The following is a 24,057-nucleotide window of genomic DNA, read 5'->3' as shown; positions in this document are numbered from 1 at the left end:
GAAAACTTCCACACGAGACTAAAAAAAAAAAAAAAAAAAAAAAAAAAAAAAAAAATCAATATTCAAGCTCTCGTTAGCACATATATATATATCTGCAGGAAGAAACCAATTTTGAAATGACTTCATCCTTTTTTACACTGGTTTGGGACAATTACCATGGGAGCCTATTTCTTATTATTCTTTGAAGTGATACAATGCACAAAAGTTGTTACTCCACAAATCCAGCCCACTTAATATTCTTCTGTAAAGGGTTACTGCGAACACAGCACCCACCTTGCAGGAGCCGTTTGATGGAAGTGAACAGACCACTCCTGGTCACTATCTTGTTCACAGAGCAGAACATAAAAACCTTATCACAAACAACACCAAGTTATTGTCACTGCTCAAAAGGGCCCTTCCACCCCAGCTGCTTTCTGCATCAGTGATGAACAATATTCCAGGCATGCAATGCAGCATCATAGTTGAACATTTATACCCCAGAAAGTACAAAGCTCATAGGAAATGCACATGCCCTCTTCCCACCATGTGAGGTGGTGACCTCTCCAACTTGGTTGGGGCCCACTATGGTACACTCCCCTGGTATTGTTTGACGAGACTGCTGTTTATTGACTTTTTGTTGTTTGTTTGTTTTCCAAACAGACTCAGAGAACCTTTAAGAGATAAGAGCACTTTCACCCTTTTGTAACAACTACAATGACCACTGACAACCAAGTATGACAGACAGTACTGCACATCATTGGCAGATCCTAGAGGAGGTGCATCTGAAGACTCTGCTGTACCGGAAATGCTCAGGGCTGAGCACACTTACACCTGGTTAATACCACAGCACCAAATTCTTCCTTCAGCAGCCTGGTCATTTTATGAGACTGATCCAGTGACTTTTACAACTGTTGAAAGCACTCAGTTTGGCTCGGCCTTTAATTACTTATTGCGACAATACAAAGGAAATGAAGGAAGATGACAACAATGCATGTTCCTGCTTACAATCCCTATTCTTCAGCTTTCTTGGTGTTAAGACAATTGTGATGTATCTTGAAAAGTCCAGCAGGTACACAGTAAATGAAGCATAATCATAACTTTCCACAGAAAATTATTTTAAGACAGGTATAAAAAGGTTTTCAAGACAAAAAAATGATAGCACATGTGCTTGTTGATGAGTGTCACTTCAGACACAATAGATTATTTTCATTTTGCTATCTTATCTATTAATGAGCATTGTTGAAAGTGTTTCAGTGCTTTCAGTCATCTTGCTCATTCTTCAACCAAGTATTGACTTTATCTGAAGCTTGAAAATATGAACCTTTATCAGTTTTTCTACTGTTAGCATTCAGTCATACCATCTGATTGGGCCCTTCATTTTTCAGAAGTGGCCCTTACTGTCTTTGAATCTATATATGGGTTACTGATGCTTTGATGATTAGACTAACCTAGGAGTATTCATACAGTTGAAATGTCAATGAGTTTTCAGGGCACAGTCTTCGTGATCTGATCAAATCAATATAATTTGCCATAATGTAAGGTTCTTCATATGTAGGTAAAAATATTTTCCTAAATAATCTTAAAAGCTACACTAGGTTCTAAAATAAGACAGCTTTGTAATACACTGTCTTCAGCTCCAGAGAGGAGGTAATCTTGAAAGACTTTGACAAAGGACTATCATCCTTCATCAGTGCAACACAGCTGATCAATATACTTCCTCATTATCTCATAGTAGCACTGCAATTACTATGGTCTAGGTAGGCAGATTGTGGCGGATGCACTCGACACCCCCCAGCCAAACCAGCAGCAGTTTGGTCCAGGCTCCAGGGGAGGTAAAGACCTGAGCCGCAGCCAGGCCAAGAACTCCTTCCAGGAGACCCACAGGGAAGCAGAACGGCACACTGAAAACTGGTGGCTTGTGGGCACAGGGAGTCTCGTGCATACTTTTCCTACTGTATGCAATTTGACTACGAGTCAACCACTTCATTCTATAAATACAACAGCCTGGATGAGCCCACTTTGAGATCTTCTTGCTAAATAAGTGAGCTGTATGGCAATGTATACTCAGAGTATAGCAGATGAGCCCAATTCAAGTTCAATATTAATCACTTAGCTTAAGTAGATGCACACCAAATAAAATGGATTCTTTAGAGATAGAAGGTTGTATGATTGTTAATATACTTTTTGATTCATATTACTTGGTAGACTAGATTTGCTAAAATGTTAAGCTCTTATTTACCAAAAGCAACTGCAGACTACACTAAACGCCTGCAAGATAAAGTCTAGCTTGCATTTTGCTGGGAAAAATGGAACTGACTGGGAAAACCACAATCCAAATCTAATGCAGAGACATTATCAACATCTGCAAAGTGGGGCCTATTTTGCACTTTGCTGAGAAGAAAGGACACCTTCAAGGATATGGACCAAAAACAATGTCTACAACTGAACAAAACGAAGGCCCACGTGGAGTCAGAGAAAAAGGGTGCAAAAGGGGAGCAAAGGACCTGGTGGTGAAATATTGCTGCTGGACAGAATCACAGTGTGAATGGTCTGTAAAGATATAAAAGTTTGTAGTTTTCTATGCTTGGGCGGACCTCTGCACAGGTACCCAGCTGGAGCCAGCCCTCCTGCTCCTCTACTCTGTTATATTTTTATTTTTCTAAGAATTTTGTCTTCTGAAAGTCTGCTCTGCATATGGTTGTCGGGCCTCACCTGAAAGTTTGCTACTGGAGTTCTAAAATACAGACTCCAAAGCAAATGGGTACCAGGGAGAGAAGGATTCTGACAGTTTGCACTGCAATGGGTACAGGCCTCGCCTGAAAGTTTGTCTTTGAAGCCCCAAGACACAGACTCTGGAGTGAACGGTTATCAGGGAGGGAAGACACCTGAAGGTTTGCTTCGTGAACAGGTATCAGGTTCCTGGAGAAAAGGTAAGCAGGATTTGGCTTGGCATATTTCCCCCATGCAGTAAATAATAGAGTGAACCCACCACCAAACTCTTTTAAGTCGTGCTTCTCTCTAAGAAACCTAAACATTGTTCTGCAGCAAGCAGAACCATAAATTACTCCCTCATGACACAGATGGCCTCCAAGAAGGCTATGATTTGTTCTTATATCTCATTTTTCGGGAAAAAAATTGCACAATGGCTAAATTCTAAATAAATAGATAAATAAATCAATAAATCAATAAATTGGTCAGTGGTACGTTAATAAGAGGGCCCACTGCAACTCAGAACCACAAACACTCTTTGTTTCCAGGTAGCAACAGGTTCTCTCAGAACTGGCATCCCAGAACACAGAGGTTCCTCGATGCTTCTCCACATCACCCTCTGCAGCTTGTTAGTCCTCTGTGGCAGCCTTCAGCACACAGCATTCACTACCTGCACTCAAAATCACCTCTTTTGCCCAAGACCTGCTTCTTCTTGGGTTAAAGTCTTCGCTTGTTATTGCATCTGAAGAAAAACAAGAAATAAGTGAACATAATCTTTGTTTTAAATCACTGACAACACACAGAGCAGCACACATGTAGTACCCTTATGTGTCTTCAGGGCTACTCCTAAAGACGTGGAATAAGGGAAAAAAACAGGCCATAATTTTTAATACAATAATAATACATTTACATACAACACAACATCTTATGTGGATATCTGTATTACATACACGTAAGTGGAATGCTTACTATTAGGCATTTTCATACTGACTCCTGAAATAGATTTCAGGCTTTTGCAACCATGATCTATCTTGAGTTCTGCTCCTGTCTTTACAAAACAAAGTAACAATAAACCACTTTAATTTTAAAGATAGGCTTATTTGTATATAGTAATTTTATTCTTCTACATTTTTTTTAACACATTTCAAAATTATAAAGCCTTTAAGATTGGATGAGCTTGTTGAGTACTTTAAAAAAAAAATCTATTTCAAATCTTGGTTTGATGTGAAAACATAAATACAAGGATAACACTTGGTTCAAGGAAATATAAACAATTTTGCAGAGCAAGATATGCATATTAAGTACCTCTTCTATTTAGAGAAGTAAATCTGACTTTTTAATATAAATTATGAATCAACCTTAAGAAAAATACTATCATCTTAATTAACTGCAATAATAAAGAATGCTAATTAGTGTTTTAGAGAAGGTGTTTTATTTCTTTGGATCTGATAGGAGGCTTTTACTGCTGCAGGATCAAGTGTCTGTGAACAGAGAGGGAGGGAGTAGCAGCCTAACAAACACTTGGAAGTGGTCCACAAGACTTTCCCTGTATATTCTTGTTACTGTTGTACATTTGGAAATTCAGTTAGTACCTTTTCGTAATAGACTTCTTTCATCAGTATAACATCAAAGAGATCAGAACATTTTTTTTCCATTCTGTTTATTAATCTCTGAGGAAAATTGGACATATAAAAATCACTCATAATGAAGGAGAACTTATTTTGAAGACTATTAGTAGTTCATCACACCTAGTCAGGAGAGGGAAGAATAAGGATGTAAAAACTGTCACTCATTCAGAGAGTGTTGTGAAAGACTTTAGAGGAAGATTTTAGAGGAATTCTCAATCACAGTTAAGCATAACAAGATCAGCCCAGGGCTCTTCCTCTTCTCTTTTCATGGCTAATGCTAGCGATCCTGCTCAGTGGATCAGAAATAAAATGCCTGGTTGTAAACATAGTGCTTCAGTTTCCTATAAACAACACAGACTAATAAGGGTACACAAGAATAACTTCTTAGCATCTGAAAGCAACAAAAGCACTTTGAGGGAAATTGGGATTCTTTGGTGTTAGCTTTTTTTTTTTTTTTGACATTTATTCTCTAGCTGATTAGTTACTTGCTGGAGACTTCATAAGACTTCACCAAAAACCTTATGTTCCATATGAAATGCTAGTAATTATTTTTAGTTCCATCTATCTAAAGGAATATTGACCTCCATAGTACCATGTAAAATTAAAATTTAGCTCTAGGTATTTTTACACTTATTTGCAATGAAAAAAATAGACTATGACAAACCACCACATTACTACATTTACTCTTTTAGATCAATATAATGCAAATGAGCAGCTAAGTAACTGTAATGCTCTAACTAGGCTAGTATGTATTACAGCATGAAAGAGATCTATTGCTTTTAGTGGTTAAAACAGGAGACAGGGAACCTGAGTTTCCATCCTCTTCTGCAGCTCATCAAGTTACTTATACCCACATTTTCAAAGTTAATCATTTTGAATGCCAAAGCTTGAGCTACTGAGAAATGAAAGCCAGCAGGAGACAGTGAGATTTTTACATGGCAGATAAAGCTACCCTTCTCATTCCAAGTTCACAAACACATTTTCCAGGTGTTAGAACCATGCAGAAAATGGGGAGCAGTGCAATTAATTTCTGCAAAATATTACCCACTTCTAAATAACATAAATTAAGCCTGCCCAATTTACCTTTAGATCACCTAAGGGCTATTATCTCCTCTAGTTACTGCAACATGTTAGGTCAGCAAAACTAATGTTCCTTAAAAAATGGATTCTATGTATCTGGTTGTCATCAGCATATTGTAGTAAGGCATCTTCTTATCCTTCCAAAGAATTTCATTATCTCATATAGCAGGATAAATTTTTTCAAACAGTAATAGAAGTGGATTTTTTTTTTCCATTTAAAGAAAAAGAGATTTATTCATTACCACTACTTTAATTTTATTAGAAGGATATGAAGTCACTATGTAAATAAACAGTAAATGTAAAATCCTACAAAGTACTGCTATAGTTTAGCCCTATATGGTATTAGGACAAGTTGTTGGTAGTTGTGGAGCTCAGAAAATTCAGTGTACCTGCCAAAGACAGGAAGATACTAGTTCCAGATTTTCTCTGGTTTGCACTCTCAGTGTATTTTGATTGCTATCAACTTGTCAACACCTAAGAAAAGAACAGTAAGACATAAAATGGATCTTTTCATTTATTAACCAATTACTTCATTTGGGTAAGCAAAAGCATCCTATCAATAATATAATATTACGTTCTGTAACTCAGAAATTTAAATCTGAACTCTACGCAAGGAATACTGAAGTTTTTAATATTTAATTACAATGCTGCTTCTAAAAGCTTGGGTGAAACCATCTAATTAAAAAATGCTAATGTGAAGGTATAGACTTTCCTTGTCAAACTGATGTATCTTATTCCTCCTTCTACATCTTTCTGGTTTGTTTTGTTTTTAAGACAGACAATAGCTTATCAGAATAAGCTTGACTGCTATGAATAAAGTATTTGAAATGCCACTATGCATACATGTGCATAATTAGGGGATATCAGTTAGAAGTGTTTCTATCGCAAGCCGAAATATGCATTTTGCTGCACACAAGCAGTTTTAATGTAAAAGGGTTTCCTCTTCATCCCAATACAACTGGTTAGTTTGTCATAAGAGCGAATTTCATCCCTTTATTTTTTTAAATATTAAAGTAATCAAGCCTACAACAGAAATAATGTCTCGGAACATTATACTTGGATTTAGTTTTGGTACTGAAAAAAGAAACAACTAGTGGGAAATTATAGGCAAACAACACTGATTTAGTTCTGGTATTGTTTATTTAAAGTATCATATACCTTATCAACAGAACTCTGTTGATACCCTTCATACCAGATTCACCTCCCTATTCTGGGAAGGCTACTATTCTACACGAATGCAGAAAAAGATTAAACCTGAAAGCACTTACAATTTATTCCAAAACAAAAACCAAATGCATTAGATGGGAGCAGTAGAAAACAAAATACAAACATCAGGGAGGGTTTGTGTTCCTACTTCTATTATTTTCACACTGTTCCATAGCTTACTTATCTGGCAATTGTAATATTTCAATTCATTTACTATTTGCTGAGATAAGTTTATAAATATCTAGATAAAAGTACATATTCACAAATATGTATTGTCAATGGTTATCCTGGAAAACACAATCTAAAGCACCTTTACATCAGGACTGGCACTTACAGTTCAGCAAGCAATCTTGGAGTCATCAGGGACTCTGTACAGTGACAACCAAAGCCATCACCAAAACTCCAGTGAACATCAGAATGGATATCGAGACCAAAAGCATTACTTTGTCGCTTTGTAAAACCTTATTGCATCCACAAACAGAAGACTATGTGCAGTTCTTGTCCCTGCATCTCAAGAAAGACATACTGGAGTAAGAGAAGGGCTATGAACAAAAGGGAATAGAGCCACATTCAGCAGGAAAGTTACAAAAGGCTAGAACCCTTGGAGAAGGCTAAGATGATGTGTTCAAAGTGCACAAAATCATAGAAGAGGAATTAGAAGATGAATGAATGATTACTATACTTTGCAACACAAGAACTAGAGACACTCCCTGAAATCAGTTTAAAACACTTTTTTTGTTTGTTTTTTCAAAACAGACCAGGCAGTGACTTTCAATACACTTCCAAAGCAAACACTACTAAGACAGTCAGAAACAGATCAGTCACATTCACAAGACATCATAAACAGATTCCAAAAGGACTGAATACCTCCTAACATACCTACTCTACTGACTGTGGACACTGGGGAACAAGCACAACCCATCTGCCAAGGAAGAGCTAGAGACTGATTCAGGAAAACAGAGTACTGTAATTTAAATATTATGCTACATGGAAACCAAACTAAAAGTAGAGGTTCTAAAAAATATCTGAAAGTTTAACAGTGTACTAAAGAGATTTCAGTCCTAGAGAGCTAAAAACTTAACTTTCCAAAATACATTCATTCCCACTGACATTTGACAAAATATTCATGTTTCCCCGACTGTCAGCAATATCAAAGACTTGCATAGTTTAGTACTACAGAGGCAGCAATTATAGACGTTCACATAATGTATACAGCAGCCTTTTTTTGGTAAGAGCACAAAATACTGCACCAATACGATACAACTGTTACTGACTTCAGTAAGCCCTTCTGCTATACACCTTTGCTTCGGCAGAGTTATCAGCAACTGAATCCTACAGCACACAGGTTTATCTTCAGCAAAACCTACACATTCCAAAGTTGACCTTGAAGATTAAACACAGAAGCATCCAAATAAAGTCTCATATGTGCTATTGACACTTCAGATTTTTTCAAGGCAATGACTGAAATGTGTGCTTCGATGCACAGCTGCAACTTGGGGACAGACTTCAATACGAGTCATACACCTGCATGCGTACCTTTATAATCCCTACTCAAACTCAGCACCTGCTGTGCTCCCTCAGGACTTGGCTGTTTTCCTTGCTCAGCCTCTCCGACACGCCTGGGCAGTTTGCTTCCACCAACACGGGGCCGGGCTCTTTCTTACCTTCGTTCCCCCGGCATACAGCCGCCCGCCGTACAAGGGGCACTCCGAGCACACTCCAGCCCTTTGCTTCTTACAGGCGCCTAACACAGCCCTGGTACAAACCGTCACCTTTGCTCTTGAAGGTGCTCTGTCCTACCTTCGGCATACCCCTGGGGGAAGGGCACTCCAGCAGAGAGAGATGTTCAGTACCTCTCAGGGCACGCACAGGTGGAAAAGGCTGGGTGGGGGGAACTCCACAGGAGAGAGGGGCGCACACCCTCCCCGTTCCCACCCGCGTTTCGGGGGACGCGCACTCACGCGTGGCGCGGTGGGCTGCTGGCCGCCTCCTCGCCGTCACTCTCCGCCGCCACCTCCTCCCCGATGTCCGGCAGGGTGATGAGCAGGGCCTTGGCACCCGCCCGCCCCCCGGACTCCCTGTCCGCCGCGGCAGCCGCCAGGCGCAGGGGGCGGCCGCCCGCTCGCTCCCCCAGCGGTACCGCCCTGCCCGGGACGCAGCCCCCGCCGGACGGGGGGCGCTGGCCGGGGGCCGGCGGGGCACGGCGGAGCTTGGCGAGGAGGGCGCCCAGGTCCAGGGCTGCTACCTTCACGGCGGCGGGCCGGGAGCCCCTTCCCGTCCCCGCAAGGCCGGGCGGGGGCGGCCGGCGGCTCTCCCGGCCGGGGCTCCCGCAGCCTCCTGCCCGGCCCAGCGGGCGTTGCTAGGCTAAACAAACCCGGCCGAGAGCGGTGCACCCCGCCCGCAAAAAGCCTGCGAGACGCCATCAGCCTAAGCACCTGTCATAGGGAAGCGTAGAGCAGTAACAAGTTGCAATCTGTGGGCTAAGGAAATAAAGCGTGGCGTTTTCCCTTTTGTTAAAGTGCCACTAGTATTAAGGGGCAGAAACCAATCCCACCTGCCAGGGCCGCCGGGTTCTGCTTAACATCTTTTCTTTGTGTGGTGCATGCCAAAAGGGTTTATAGAAACTCGGAGCAAGATGGACCTAATGCAGTACACCTTGCTACACCAGGTCAGGCAACTGCAGAAGGGAGCTGTGAGGAGCAACTGCCTATGTGCAAAGATACTACCAACAATCCCAGACAGCTTGAAGAGCATTAGCGGGTGTCAGGATCTAAGACCTTTGTCTATCTGCTACAAATATCAGGCAGCTAGAGGCACATGAGTTGCAGCTGGGGCAAATACTGCACTAGCTTTGCAACACGGGGTTCTCTGTCTGGGTGGATAGAAGAGTGATCATGCTAGCAGCAGTTTGGGAACACTGTCATGGCTGGTGTTGTGGAAAGGACAAGCAGGTGACATGGCCCATGGTAGCATCCAAAAGAACAGCACAGGCTGAAGGATAGCACAGTTCCTTTATACATAAAAGCCCAATATTATATATCAAGCAACTACTTGCACTATCAACTTAAAGCCGGCAGCTGCTGCTAGACAACAAGCAAGGGTACAAAGTGGGGAATTTTATCCCTGCCTTGTCTGCCTAGCACAGCAAGGAGTGCAAGGAACTGGCAGAGTGAAGCACACAAGAGACCAAGTAGAGGACTGAGATTTGAAATTGGGATATTCTTGGCCTTTTTTCTTACAAATGAAAATAAATATATTCTGACTGAAGTTATGGAATAGGTCCACATAAGCATAACAGCAGCACAATCTGTGCTTATTCCTCATGATGTCAAAAAGCCTTGACTGAGCCACAGTGAAAGTAGCATAATTGAGCATGGTGATTTACAGTATGTTTACCTCAGCTGCAGCCCCGAAGCAACGCTGCATGAAGAGCTGGTATAGAACCTATTATGAACATCACTGTCTGTAACTTATTCATAACTCCCTGTCATTCAAGTACTGCAGAAACAGGTTCCACCCCAAATCTACAGATATAAGTCCTTTAGATATTCTACTTTCAATACAGATGATTCCTCTTTAGTCCTAGGTAATATCTTTGACACTAAAAGTCTGGAAATATTTTTCATTTATTTAGTATCAGACTCCTCAGCAAATCAGCATAATATAGTCTCATGCTGCACACTGCAACTACCCAGCTCAGATATGGACTGTTAATCCTGAGAGCACTTACAGATCTTTGCCACACTAAGCCCATTTACTCACCATCAAATGTACATGAGCAGAGCAGAAATAGGTAACTTTCAGATAGACAGAGAAAATATATATGAAATTTTTATGTCAAGTATAAGATTACTATTGGCCCTGTGCTTACTGCTTTTGTGCTTTTTTAAAACATTCCTCTAATTCTCATTGTAAGCCTTTATAATGTCTTTTTCTGTTGCAAATTATTTTAAACTGAATGTAGATACTAAAATAAATGTTTAGAACGCATCCTATTTTTATAATTTAAAATGATTTTCATACATTTGCAATTACTTTTAGTTTGTATTCCTAGCTATTAACAACAACAACAACAACAACAACAACAACAAACTCAGCATCCATAAAACATTTTCTCAGTGTTTTGACACTTATTTTGGGGACATTTGTAGTAACAAGAAAAATCTTTATAGAAATCTTTATGGAATTTAGACACACTGTCATTTGTCAGGTTTTAGGAGCCAGAAAAGACCACTTGATCATCTGGTCTGACCTCTTGTATCACATTTCACTTTGGCATTTCTCCATGAATTCTCTGGATCTTTATGTCATTTTTTATATCCATGTGAACTACTGATGTTTTCCAAACAATTTATGTTGATGTGGAATGAGAAATTCTGCTACTATATGTCATTACAGATTTAGGAAACATAGGAACACTTTCACATGTTAGTCTTTAAATAAGAGAAAGAACGATTGACATGGTGCATACCTGGCACCCCATCCTTACAGACTTGTCTCCTCAAATGTCATGGCCTAAGCACAAAGAATTTGTCACTTCACCTGAAAAGGTCAGAAAGATGAGATGAAAGCATCACAATGAGGATAATCCTATTACTGTAATTAGGGAATCATCATCTATCACTTCAACTGTAAACAAAGCCTTTTTTGTTTTCACTCAGGACTTCCTGAGCAATTGCAGACAGTCTACACCCCAGTCTACACACAGTCATTTACAGTTTTATCATCATGGGACATACAAACCTATTAAAACACAAGGTTTTTAATCTATGCATACAACAAATAATGAAAAAAGCTGCTTAATATGTTACATATATTGATTCTTGGAGTAATGGTGGTATTGAAATCGATGAGGGAAATGCGAGGGGAAAAAAAGGCAATTAAAAATATTCTTAAGATTTGAAAGGTCACACACCTACTGAAAATTGACAATGTTTTATATGGTACTCGGAGTAGCAATTAAATATTAACAAAAACATATGAATGACTGTCTAGTCGCTAATTTACAATAAACTGTGTTCAAACACTCGTTAAAATTGCAAACATTATGAACATCCTTTCACAACACTCTTTGCTGGTTCTCAGCTCTCTCCGTATCAAGCAACTAGCCCATATATTTGAACCTTAATGCTCTGGCAATTGCCAACTAGCCCATGTTTCTATAAAGTATGTTATGGAAAAAAACAAACTAGATTAATACAGAAGAAATTAAACTACAGAATTCTGTCTAATTTCTTTACAACATTCTTTTTTGCTATCAAAGGCAAAACTATGTACAGCTATAAAGAAAAAAGGAAACATAAAATTTGAAATTCATCTACTTTTGAAGTTTTTCTCCCACCCTAACTATAGTCACAGTAAAATTTCTGGTATGCTTTAAAACCATTTATTTGGGTGGGCTTATTTTTTGTTGTTGTTTGACTAGTAATAAAGATTTCAGTATTGAAATTACAGTAGCATCAGCTTCCCCACCAAGTTGTCTTCTGGTTAAGCTACAGAAAAATCTATGCCTTTACTCGTTTTATACAGGTGCACCAGCTATGCGTTGGCCATACTCCACATTGATTTCAAGTTCTATTTAATGTCCCACATATAGTTTTATGAGCATTTGAATAAGTAAGGTGGCAGCTGTCAGTATAAATGTCCTCTGCCAGCTGTCTGAATTCTGATAGGGAGGCATAAAAATGTTTGTTTACTTATACCACATTAATTAAATCAGTTGACTCAGTCTGAAAATCTGGTTTTGCAGTACTAGCACCACCCAGAAAGCATAAGGAATCCTTTGCCATGTGTTCTGAACAGGCTGCTCTTTCTGCAGCTTTCACTTAAAACAAAGGTTTTAAAACTCACTTTGAAACTCTGCTATGTTTCTTGGTTTCAACTACAGAAATAATTTTCCATATTATTATACTTACTCTGCATCACACGGAAAGCTTTCCAATTTTAGTTTCACTGAGTCTCTTTGTGTTATGAAAGCAAGCAGTAGTGTCCACTCTACCCTCTAAACAGAATTTGCTATTTTATCATTATTGAATTCTCTTTTACATATCCCTTTAAAGCAGAGTCAATGTCTTTTTTACACTACACCAGATGGACATTTTTGGTAGGACACCAGTCATTCTCTCTGCTTTTCAGAATTTCTACCACATTTTTTAAGTACAGACTGAAATGACTATCAGTCATGATCCACTTTAACATGTCACTTCATGCAGGTGAATCAAAATATCAGCAAGAACATGAACATAGACTAAATTATACTGACTTATGGATCTTTCCAGCATGACAAACTTTATCAAGTTTTCCTGAAGACTTTATAGTTTTCCAATGACAGAAAATATGCAATAAAATGACCCCATAATTCAAATCTCTACTTTCATAATTCACTGTTTTTTACTATTAGATTTAAGTGCCATCACTAATTGCTGATGAAATGCACTGACTCGTTCTTTCTGGGCTGGCCAGTTCAAGATGCAGCGAGATCTGAACATTCCTCTTCTCAGGTGAAGTGCATGATACAACTTGTAATCTTGGATCTCATGAAGAAAGATCAATATAATGGAGTCCCGACTTTGTTCAATAGCTTGCTGAAGAGCATGATACACCTTAAAGCTGAAGCAAAAATAAGAGAAAAATACATGTTTTCCTTCATATGGATGGAAAAAATGACAAACAGTTCTTTTAATAGCTCACATAACAGCACATCGCAAACTCAAGTATTTGACTCCAACAGGGGTCTTAATGTCTATTTAATGATATAAAATTGTCATTGCTTATGTTAAATTACTTACCCTCTAACTAAAGAAAAATATCATCCTCTAAAAATATAACCTAAGTCAACTGTCTTGATATAGCTTTGTTTAGCAAAGTTCCTTTCTTTGTAAGATCACTACATAAGAAAGACATTTAAAGACAAATAAAAATAATCTTTGGATGATAGTGATCTCACCCATTATTGCTCTTTTTCAAACATGTAATTTTAAGGCAGGCAATCTGCACAGGTGACAGCTTGACTTTTTGTATAAAAATATATTGACTGAGAGATTCTAATGCCCACTAGTGTATATGTGGAACAATTAACTTTGCTAACTTAGGAATTATTCTGAAGTTATGATCTATTAAGTAAATATATTAAAATAGAATTTGCACAGCATTTTTGTTAAATTAGACACCAAAAATATATTACCTTCTTAAAAAAAATCTGTTAAGAAGTTTTCTCCATTACATACAAAATTTTATATCCTACTCACTTTTTGCACCAGGGATCCTGTAAGAGGTGCTCAGTCACAACAAAAATAATCTTCCTGCTCCTTTGTATACTGTTAACAGTGGCTTCAAATTCAGATATGCCCGCTTCAAAGTCCCGCTCTTCTAAACAAAACCTAATTTGAAAGTGGTAATTTTTTTCCAGAGAGATGAAATTCTTAGACACCCAATTCTTGTCCTGTCTTGCATGAATAACATAGGCGTCAAAATCAAATTCTTCCTGTTGTCTGTCAAGTTCTTTAAAACCAAGTACTCGATTTACTGAAATATTCCAGTAGAAAGCGATTCTCCACCCTTCAAAATGGATTATAAGAACCATAAAAATTATTAGCATCACAGTAGTGGTAGTGACCACAAACAGAAGTTTAAATGGAGCACCGTCTTTGCAGGCTGAGCTATCAAAATGTAACACCAGATTACCGTGATATTTAGGGGGGGTGTTGCAAATGTACTGGGACCTCAATCCAGGTATGTAAGTGTGAGTCACATTAAGCCAATCAGCAAACCAAGCAATGCTTTCACAGGTGCAATCAAATGGATTGGAGTCCATCTCCAGTATTCTCAGGCTCTTAAAAGCTGGGCCAAACACTTTTTCTTCAACTGAGGTTATCAGATTTTTCTGAAGGTTCAAGAAATTCAGAGAGTTTTGGTCATCAAACAGAGTTGCTGGAAGCAAATTCAAATTATTGGCTCCTAAATCCAAGTCTTTTAATTGAAATAAACCCTTGAAAACCTGAACTGGAATTTCATCAAGCCCATTAGATTTTAAATTAAGAATACGCAAGTTGGGAAGATCTTTCAAAAAAAGAACAGGCCCACCTGGATTTGCATCTTTCCAAAGTCGGGCTAAATTATTGTGCTGCAAATCCAGAATGTCAAGTTTATGAAGTCCATCAAACAAGTCTTCTTTTATGTTTGCTATGTTGTTATTGCTGATGTCTAGGACAGTCAGATTTTGCAGAGGATGAAAAGGTGAAGGAGAAAGTGCCAGATTACTGCAACCTACCTTCCTCAGCATCAGTTTTCTAAGGCTTGGGACAAAAATGAATGATTCACTTCGCAAAGTCAAATTTTTATTATAGGAAAGATAAATATCTTGTATATTATTGAGACCTTTAAATTCATGACCTCTGAGCTCTTGACTAATTTCATTGAGACCAAGATCGAGAATTTTCAGGTGTCCCAAGGAGGAAAACGCTCCACTTTCTATTGTAGAAATTCTTGTTTTTGTGAGATTAAGAACTTGCAAACTGGAATTAGCAAGCGATGAAAATGTTTTATTAGTTATTCTTTGTAAGTTTATGTTGCAGTTACAGAGACTCAGGTATTTCAGGTTTTTCAGACCTGTGAACATATTAGCAGTAATTCCTGGAAAATTGTTATTATCCATTATAAGGTACTCCAGGTGGTATAACCAGTGAAAGGAAAAATCTTCAATTTTCCCAATAAGTGAATTTATCAGGTTCAGATGTTTGAGGCTGGATAATCCATAAAATAAACGTGATGATATATGAATGTTATTATGCTTCAGGCTTAAGTACTGTAAACTTGAAAGCCACTGAAATGAATCATCTTCTATCACAGACAGAGAATTTTGGGAAAGGTTTAAAACCGTAAGGTTTGTTCCTTGCAGCCCCTGGAAAGTTGATTTGCCAATGTATGAAAGATTCACGTGGCTCAGTGAGAGATTCTGAATCGCCGTGTTTGATAATTCTGTACAAAGTTTCTTCGTGCGATTTTCACCAAGTTCAACATTGTCCAGTACAAGGCCAAAGAGATTTCCAATTGCATGTAAACATCCTGTGTGAAACTGAAAGGAAAAGAAAAAACAGTTTTGATCCAAACAAGGGGATTATGTAAGAAAGTAGCCCCATAAAGCCAGAATTTGGGAAGGTTTTTAAATGAGATTTTTCAAGCAGAGTATAACTCTTAGATTCAAGTTTTTCCACAGCCAAATTCAGACAAACACTTCTTGGAGTTTATACTTTTTGTGATAAACAGTTCTAAAATTTGTAACATTATTATCCTAATTCTGAGTAGTACTTGTCTAGAAGATAGAAAGTTGCTTAGTGAGATGCAACTTAATTACAATTTTGCATCCAACTGGTAAAATGCTTTCACTAGGAGCATCTAAGAAATTGGGATAATGCCTTTCTTCAGCTTTCTTTTATTGACATCTGCTGGGGATACCAATATACTAGTGCAAAACTATATACACTGTAAAAAAATTATCTAGGCCTTCAGGCAGCCAAGAAGAAACCCAGTTTCTCTGGGTGAACAGAATCTAGACTCATGAAATGTGATACCACACACTTGCTTCCACAACATAAATGCGTAAGGCTGCTTTTCAGACCGCAGTGCTGTAAATTCAGAGCAGCTTAAACTAGCATAAAGTAGCACTGTGCGAGAAAGGAGCAGTCCCACCTACTTACACTCACTATGTACCCTTGCACCAATATGACCATACATGCAGCCACATGGTGAATCAGATAGGGAACCAGCCTGACCACAAGTTTCTCCACTGATCCAATGCATCGCCTCACTAAAGCTTGTATGCGAAAGTGAGAGGTATGGAGTGGACAAGGGAATGAGGAGGGTGGGGTTGCCTCTCAGCAGTGCTACAAGCTTATGCCACTCTTGTAACTCCAATATACCTGTTCTTTACGGATCAATCAACTGGGAAAAAAAGCTGAGCAAATTCAATGCAAATTCAGTATTCATATGCTGTGGGTCGGCCAGTTTAGAAGTGCAATACTTACCATCACTCTTCAAAAAATCATATTGTACCACCAAGAGTGTGTCAGAGAGAACAGTAAGGCAGGTGGCAGAGAAAACACCCACTTGTTTTTTTAAAAGAGTGAGTATACTTTTCTGCAATCATTATTTCTCTGGGGTACCCCACAGGCACAAATGAACATTCTCTTTGATTAACTAGGAAGTGAGACCTAGGCTGTATAACTAACCTTGCATAACATTGCACTTTTCCCCCAATTAGAAACTATGTCAACCATTCCCTCTTCAGAACAAACAAACAAACAAACCTACCTGCATAGAAAACACCTGGTAAGGATTCACAGAGCTACTTGATCTAGCTATTGCTTGAGACATCTGATCAACACAGAACCAGCTCTTGCTGATTTCAATGGGAGAAAAATAATGATGGGTATCACTACTGGACATCAGCAGTGACACTGTACACATTAGAATGGTTTTATCTTTGACCTCAATGGATCAAAAATGCAATGTAAATGCCATACAATCATAAAGGATAAGTCAGGATAGTTCCATTTTATACTTACACCTGTCGATTTTCTGTTGAAATGCTTCCTACCTCTTTCAGCGGATTTGATGACAAATGAAGACTGTTCAATGAGGTGTTGCTAAGAAAACTGAAGTCTTTCTTTTTTAACTCAGTGATTTGATTGCTATCCAACATGAGCTCACGAAGGTTCTTCAACTGTTGCTGCAATCCTAAATTTGCTGACTTCAAAAGATTATGGGATAGGTCCAGAATATTCAAGTTCTGGGAAGAAGATATCAACAGACAAGTATAATTTTTTTTTTATTTTGTATAACACCATTTTGAAATATTGCATTGGAGTCTAATTGATTTGAAATTAGTTGCAATACTACAGTTACATTTGTAACAGAGAAATGGCAGCTTTCAAGCTCCTGCAGGAAGGAGCAGTCTGTATCTTCTACACCTGTAACTTTTGTGTTCATAGTCTTAAACTGCTAAATTATCTGCTACAAACCAAAGAATTACTTTATCTAAAATTCCGTAATTCACTGAAAGCCCTCCTGTTCCAGATAAAGTGATAAAAGCAAAAGCCTACAGCTGGCTGCAGTTAGAACTACCACAGTATTAAACCTCGTGTCTACACTGTGGTCCACCCCCACCAATGGGAGTGAGGAAGCAGTGGCAGCCTACAAAGATCAGCACTGTACTCCTTGTCATACTCCAGTTGATGCCCAGATTCTCATATGACTTCTTCACCTGCAGGGGAGAAGATGCTGCCCTGAAGTGACTCCACAGAATGTGCCTGGACGTGCCTCAAGCCAGGCCTTCATCAGTGCATGGCAGCGGCAAAGCGAGGGTGGCCAGAACATCAGGTCTGTTCCCAGCACCAAAGCTGGCTGTACTCATTTGTGCTTAGTTGAGAGTCAGCAGTCCTCCAGTGCAGGCACAGACATTGTAGGTAACTGAACTGGAATACTGAGTTTCGCAGAAAAGTTCAGACTTGTCCTAAAGAACATGCAAACTCATTAGAACATTATACAATGATTAATAGCTGCACATTGTCTCTATTTTCTTTTGTCCTTTTGCATGATTCCCTGCTTGGTGCAAAGACAATGAAACAGTCTTTCCCTGCCTTCTGTGCTGGTTCCCCAACCACATAGATGCTACAGAGAAGAATATTTAACTACATGTAAACTATCAGGAGAAACAAATGTAGAGTAAAAAAATATTTTAGTTCTTTCTCAAAGCCGAAAGTCCTGTGAGACACTACATTCACCCTAAGCACTGGCCTCCGTGGTCCGAGTAATTACACTTTAGGCTGTAATTACAATTTAGGCTAACAACTATTTTTAAACCCCAGGCAATGCAGATTCCACAGCATCCATTTTGCCCTATATGTCATCTGCTGCTGTTCTCTCAGCACAAATCCTGTACGGAGAGGTGCCTTGATGAGGTGCAATAGGGAAAAGGGGACAGAGAGCATTGACTCCTAAGGATGGCTGAGACTCCAGTGTGCTCTAACACAAGAAGCCACTAGGCCTTTTATTTAGAAAAACAATGAAGGGACATTACATGCTGAGTATTTTCAGAGGCAAATAGGCAGCTGTTCTGTACACAAACTGGAAAAAAAAAAAATCCTCATTTATACATGAAAAGATGCATTTCTCATGCTTACCTCCAGGGCTTTGAAAGGATCATTTTTTATGTCTATTCTGTTGTATCCTAGATTGAGCTCAGTCAGGTTGGTGCAGGAAGCAAAGACTCTGTCAGGGAGCTTATGCAATTCATTATGTTCTAACCTCAGAATCTGCAACAAGGGCACATTTTGGCACAAATCTGTTTGCAGTTTAGAGATGCTGTTGTAGCCTGCATTCAAGTAAACCAGCTGGCTGTACTTGGTCAGATTTGCAGGACCTAGCTGTCTTAGCTGATTATGAGAAATATCCAAACCCGTTATATTGTTTGGGAGATCAGAAGGAATTTGAGTCAGCTTTAGGTGACTGCAGTCAGCCATTTCATTTTGGATCTGACACTGTTTTCCAGCCGAGGCACATAGCAAGCAGATAGACACCAGTCTGACAGAGAAGCTGCTCCACCAAAGAGTAGCACTGCCCATAATTTTATCTGAAAAGGCAAAATGAACACAGTACAAATTACAATCATTTTGACACAACTTACATCTTAAACTGAAGACTAAGCAAGCCAGGCTCAAAAGACATGTAGTTTATACTGAGCAAACACTCAGTATTTTTTGCCCATAAAGTAGCATTCATTTCTGCAGAAAAGGCATGTCTAAATCTTTCTAAACTAAGATTTTTCTTGAAAAACAATAGTATTGTATTACATAAAAATAATTATGTTCAAAAAGCTATCAACACTTTATCTATGATCAGTGAACATTTCCAACCATTTTCCCTTTCTGATTAATTTTGCAATGCTTTAACATGCGTAGACTACAATAAATATAACAAGTTATACACAGGCCTGTCAATCACTGAGCTCTGAGCCTTAACTACACTGACAAATGTTTATACACAGGCCCCTCAGTGTTAATCACTATGCTCTGAGCTTAACTGCAGTTAAAATATTTATAGTTATATGCAGTAAGAATGCTTCATATGCCACTTTATTTCACAGTTCTTGCCAGTTTTTGTTTTACAAGCCAGCCACACAAAATTCTGTCTTGCCATCTCATAGCGAAAGATGGAATACGAGGCTAGAGAAAGGAGTATGAGAAAGTAAGAGCAGACAAAACAAATCAGTACCAATATAATCAGGGAAAGAAATGGAGAACAGCCAAGCTGTAGAGAAAACACAGTCCATAGATTCAATACATTCATCCAAATATCTCCAGGAAAACTTGCACATTTAAGAGTTTATAGACCCCAGCTATCTGTTTCGAGCATTTCCATTAGGATATCTGCCTCTGGTTGCTCTATCTTCAATGGCTCTGCCTGCGTAGGTATTACATTTCTGATTATTCTCAAACTTTCTTTGTATTCTATTCAGGTTTGATTTATTATCCATAAGATTTAAATTCACCTACTGCTTTTGTAATACAGTTTTAATGGATAAGGAATAAAATTAATTCCACACAAATTCTGACTGGAATAAAGCTGTAAGAGCTTTAGAGCAGTGAGAGTTCATTAGCCAGCTGAGTCATGGAGCTTGTCTAATTAAATAACATTTCTGCTGATCAAGAGAAGAGTCCAGTGTATCTTCCATATAATTCTCCACTGAATTAACCTTTAGCAGAGGGAGAACAAATGCTTTGAGACTGCTTGCCAGAATATTTTTTCCATGCTTAGTAGAAAACGGTAAACCAAGGTTCCTCTGCTTCATTTTTTTCTTTGTTAAAAAAAAAATATAAAGCTTATACTTTCACTCCTGAAGCTTTTATTGTCTGGAGACAATCTCTACATACACATATATGTACAGCCTTCTGCCCATAAATTTGGAACCTACCTGCCAACCTCAGTTTACCAGTTATTTAAGTCTCAGCATGATGGCCTTCCAGGTAGAGAAGACTATTGGTGCTGCACTACAGAACAGTCTATAGAATAGAATTTAACCTTACTAGACTTAACAAGAATCTAGAAGAGCTTCTCAAAAGACTAACTCCCAGCAATAGGGAATGTCTTAGTTCTGCAGCTCACATTTTCCTTTGCTTGGAACCTGTGTTTAATTAACATGATCTAGCTTTGAGCACATTAGATTATTGGTCAATAACAAACAATGTTTTCAATGTTACGAGCAAGAACTTTAAAAAAATGGATAATTTAGCAGGGGAGCCTCCAGCATCTCCCAGGAGGGACATTCCCACTATTCCCACTTCACCTGTATTGCCTTTTTTTTTTTTTTTTTTTTTTTGACACACAGAAATACCCCCTGCCAGCTGAGGACAGACATCCGGGCACAAGCACCAAAGCACACTCCTTAAGCAAACAGCAGTAGCACCGACTTGGCTAGCTTGGAAGTTAAAAGAAATCCAAGAAGAAGGAAATCGCCTAAACGCCTGAGCAGGACTTTGGCTTTGTACCTCTGGTATCTGGATTTATTACTGAAAAGCGAAGAACGGCATCCACTCACCGCTGCGGGCTTGATCTCCTTCGGTTTGGGGGCATCCAAGGACTGCACAAGTTTCTCAGCACACGAAAACCTTGAGGAAACGCACTGCCCAAGAAGTGCCGCAAGAAGTGAAACCGAAAGTGGGACGGGCTGGCCGGGGCAAGGGCGGAGGCAGCTCCCGCGGCGCGGGGGCGGTGGCTGGTTCCCCGCCGCAGGACCCGGCTGCGGGACGGCAACCCCGAGCCGCGGTAGCGGCTGCTTTCCCTTCCCCATGGGCCGTCTCGCCGCACCGAATTGCTCTGAAGATCCTTGAGGACATATCCCAAAAGCAGATATAGTGACTGGTTGCTGACATGGGAATGTTGAATGTTACTCTTTTAACATATAAACAAAGCACCAATAGGTTCATACTGAGCCACGTCCAGTTTCTCCTCTTACAAGGGAGTTTTGTTTATGTGAGAGAGTAATTTATTATTTAAAAAAATATATATATATTATTTTCTACAGTATTAAAAACAATAAATTGTTTTCAAAAGTTCAAGTAACAGCTTTTAGATGTGTGTCTTTTTAATATTGTGTGTGAATTCACATCCCTGCTTTCCCAGGTACCTGACCATCAGTTCCCTGGCAGGAACTGCCTCAGTATCAGCTTCTGGATGTGACAAAAAGTGCTGCTGCTTCGACTACGTTGGCATTGGCAAATCATCTGCAGGGCTCACCCAGCCACACTTAAAGCACACCAACGCCACTGAATTCACCTTACATTTCTAGGTAGTCATGCTGTCCTTCTTGACCAGAGAGTGAGTAGCTGCGTATTCAGTCAGAAAAGAGCAAACTTAGGCTCTAATTCTTCATTCAAAGTGTTTGAAATTATAGCGTGCAGCAACGTCTTAACCACCTGCCCATCAGGAGGTCTGTGGAGGGAGACTGTGCTGGTTTCTACCCTGTATCCCCTTAAATCTGGAACTACTGACAGATTTGCTGTGAAGCCCAGGGAGGCAGGCTGGCTACCGAAGAGGTCAAGGACCTTACTTTCTGCTCCCGCTCTGTGAACTCTTTCAGCAACTGCCTACTATAAAGTAATATTTATTCTTGGAGTTAGGACACTGAAACTGAGACCAGAACCAAGCTCCTTTAGAAGTGAAAGTCTCTAAAGAATGTGTCATTCCTATTTCACAATTAAACCTTGATCCTCCCTTTCATATTGCTACAGGAAGAACAAATTTCTGTTCAAATGCTGCCCTGTGTGCTTCCTCTGAAGAGGATTTTCCCTTTGTGTTTTGTAACTCTGCTGCTTTGGAACAGAAGAGATCATATGAATGGTACAGAAGGATAATAAGTAACAACCTCTGCAAATCATATCTACCTCTACACCATACTTATACTACAGATAAAACGTGATCTTTGATCTCACCTGACAATTTATTCCCTCTCAATCCTCTCTTCCCTACACACATAGAGGACTATTAGGAAGCTAGAATTGTTTCAGGCACAACGGAGGAAAAACATCTGTTGAAGCTGCTAATTTTATCAGTAATTCTTTTCAGTAATATCAGTAATCTAGCCCTAGAAAAATATCCGTGGCTCAAGGAGACAATGGGACTAGGGTGCTCAAAAGCTCTGCTTTTGTGTGGAACACTTGCACTGAGGGTTAGAACATTTATTTTATTGCAGGAAATTTCAAAGTAAGAAAGCTCTTGCAGTGTGATTTACAAGAACCAGCAGATATTACCATGCAAGGTAGACTCTAGAGGCATGTGCAACCTGTGCAGGATCAGCAAGTATGGGATTTCTATGGCAGAGGACAAAGTGAACACATCTGTCTTTATTTCAGTAGTGTGAAATCATGTCAGGCTTTCAAGTTGCCACAACTCCACTGTAGTTTACTTTAAACTATGCTTATGTTTTCAAGTGCTGGAAAGAACATGGCAAGCTCATAATGGAGGGGACAGTCAAGCACTTCATGTGTCCAGAGAATAACTTAGGAGAGAACAGCACAAAACTAGGCAATGCTCCCACATGGTGGTCAAAGAAAGCAGCTTGAGTGCGTTGGATCTGAATGGAGACAAAAGACAGCCAAGATTCTGGAGATGTAGCCATTTCACATATATCTTTAACAGCAGAGTAACCAGCTGCCGCGCAGACCTATTACAGTTTAAGCTTATCCAAGCTATAAGCACAGAATGGTGGGGACGTCAGTGCAGTATCTCACAGAACACTCTCAGAGCAAATATGCCACCAAAACTTTGCCTGGAAAAGAGCAAAAATTAATCTTAACCTGATCTTCAGATACATACAAGTGTATTAACATAGCGTATGACTAATTGGACATTAGAGTTTTTTTAAAATGGAAGTCAGGCTGCAAGCATCACGGGGAAGACCCAAAACAACAGAACACGTGCAGACACTTCCTATGGCTATTAGCCACTCAAATGGTAAAAGCGCCATAATGTTGTGGTTGGATTCAGACATCCCATGCAGCAATGAATGTGTTCAGGCAAACAGAATTTAAAGATGTCTGGAAGCGCACCTGGCTACCATGGGAAAGAAAGCCAGAAAGAACTGAGCCAGTTAAGACTAGAGGCGAATCTTGACAAGGGACATCCTGTAACATCAAGGCAAGTAGAAGGGAGGACAGTGTGACAGACAGAGTAAGTTTGTATCTACCTCCCAAGACAGGAGAATAGATGCTTCTTCTGTGTTGTGATTACATGAATTCAGCTAAGTTTAATTGTACTGCTGCAGAATCTAACTCTTCAGGTGCCTTTTGAGTGCAATAGTTTCTTTAAGACTGCTCACTCATCACTGCTAATTTACAGGTTGTAAAAATTTAATTACAACATTAGCTTATTGTGGACGTAAAAAAGGAGAAGGGTATCTGAG

General features: G+C 39.3%; 1 protein-coding gene across 2 annotated transcripts; it reads right to left on the bottom strand.

The window, feature by feature from the left end:
• Window positions 1-9,623: 9,623 nt before the first annotated feature.
• On the bottom strand, window positions 9,624-21,332 carry TLR3 (toll like receptor 3). 2 transcript variants are annotated; one of them, XM_082050492.1, is made up of 5 exons: window positions 21,196-21,332; window positions 18,782-19,230; window positions 17,197-17,388; window positions 13,850-15,675; window positions 9,624-13,211 (listed from the first exon to the last, which is right to left on the bottom strand). In XM_082050492.1, the coding sequence occupies exons 2-5, from the start codon at window positions 19,220-19,222 to the stop codon at window positions 12,983-12,985; spliced, it is 2,688 nt and encodes an 895-aa protein (XP_081906618.1). In that variant the 5' UTR covers window positions 19,223-19,230; window positions 21,196-21,332; the 3' UTR covers window positions 9,624-12,982. The 2 variants fall into 2 exon arrangements, with proteins under 2 accessions (XP_081906618.1, XP_081906619.1); XM_082050493.1 differs by having other exon boundaries at window positions 21,146-21,285.
• Between the last annotated feature and the right edge of the window lie 2,725 nt (window positions 21,333-24,057).

Source organism: Streptopelia decaocto (genome assembly GCF_964273445.1).
Source record: "Streptopelia decaocto genome assembly, chromosome: 4".
NCBI classification, from domain to species: Eukaryota; Metazoa; Chordata; class Aves; order Columbiformes; family Columbidae; genus Streptopelia; species Streptopelia decaocto.
The sequence above is the reverse complement of the archived record's forward strand: the minus strand, read 5'-3'. Positions and strand labels throughout refer to the sequence as shown.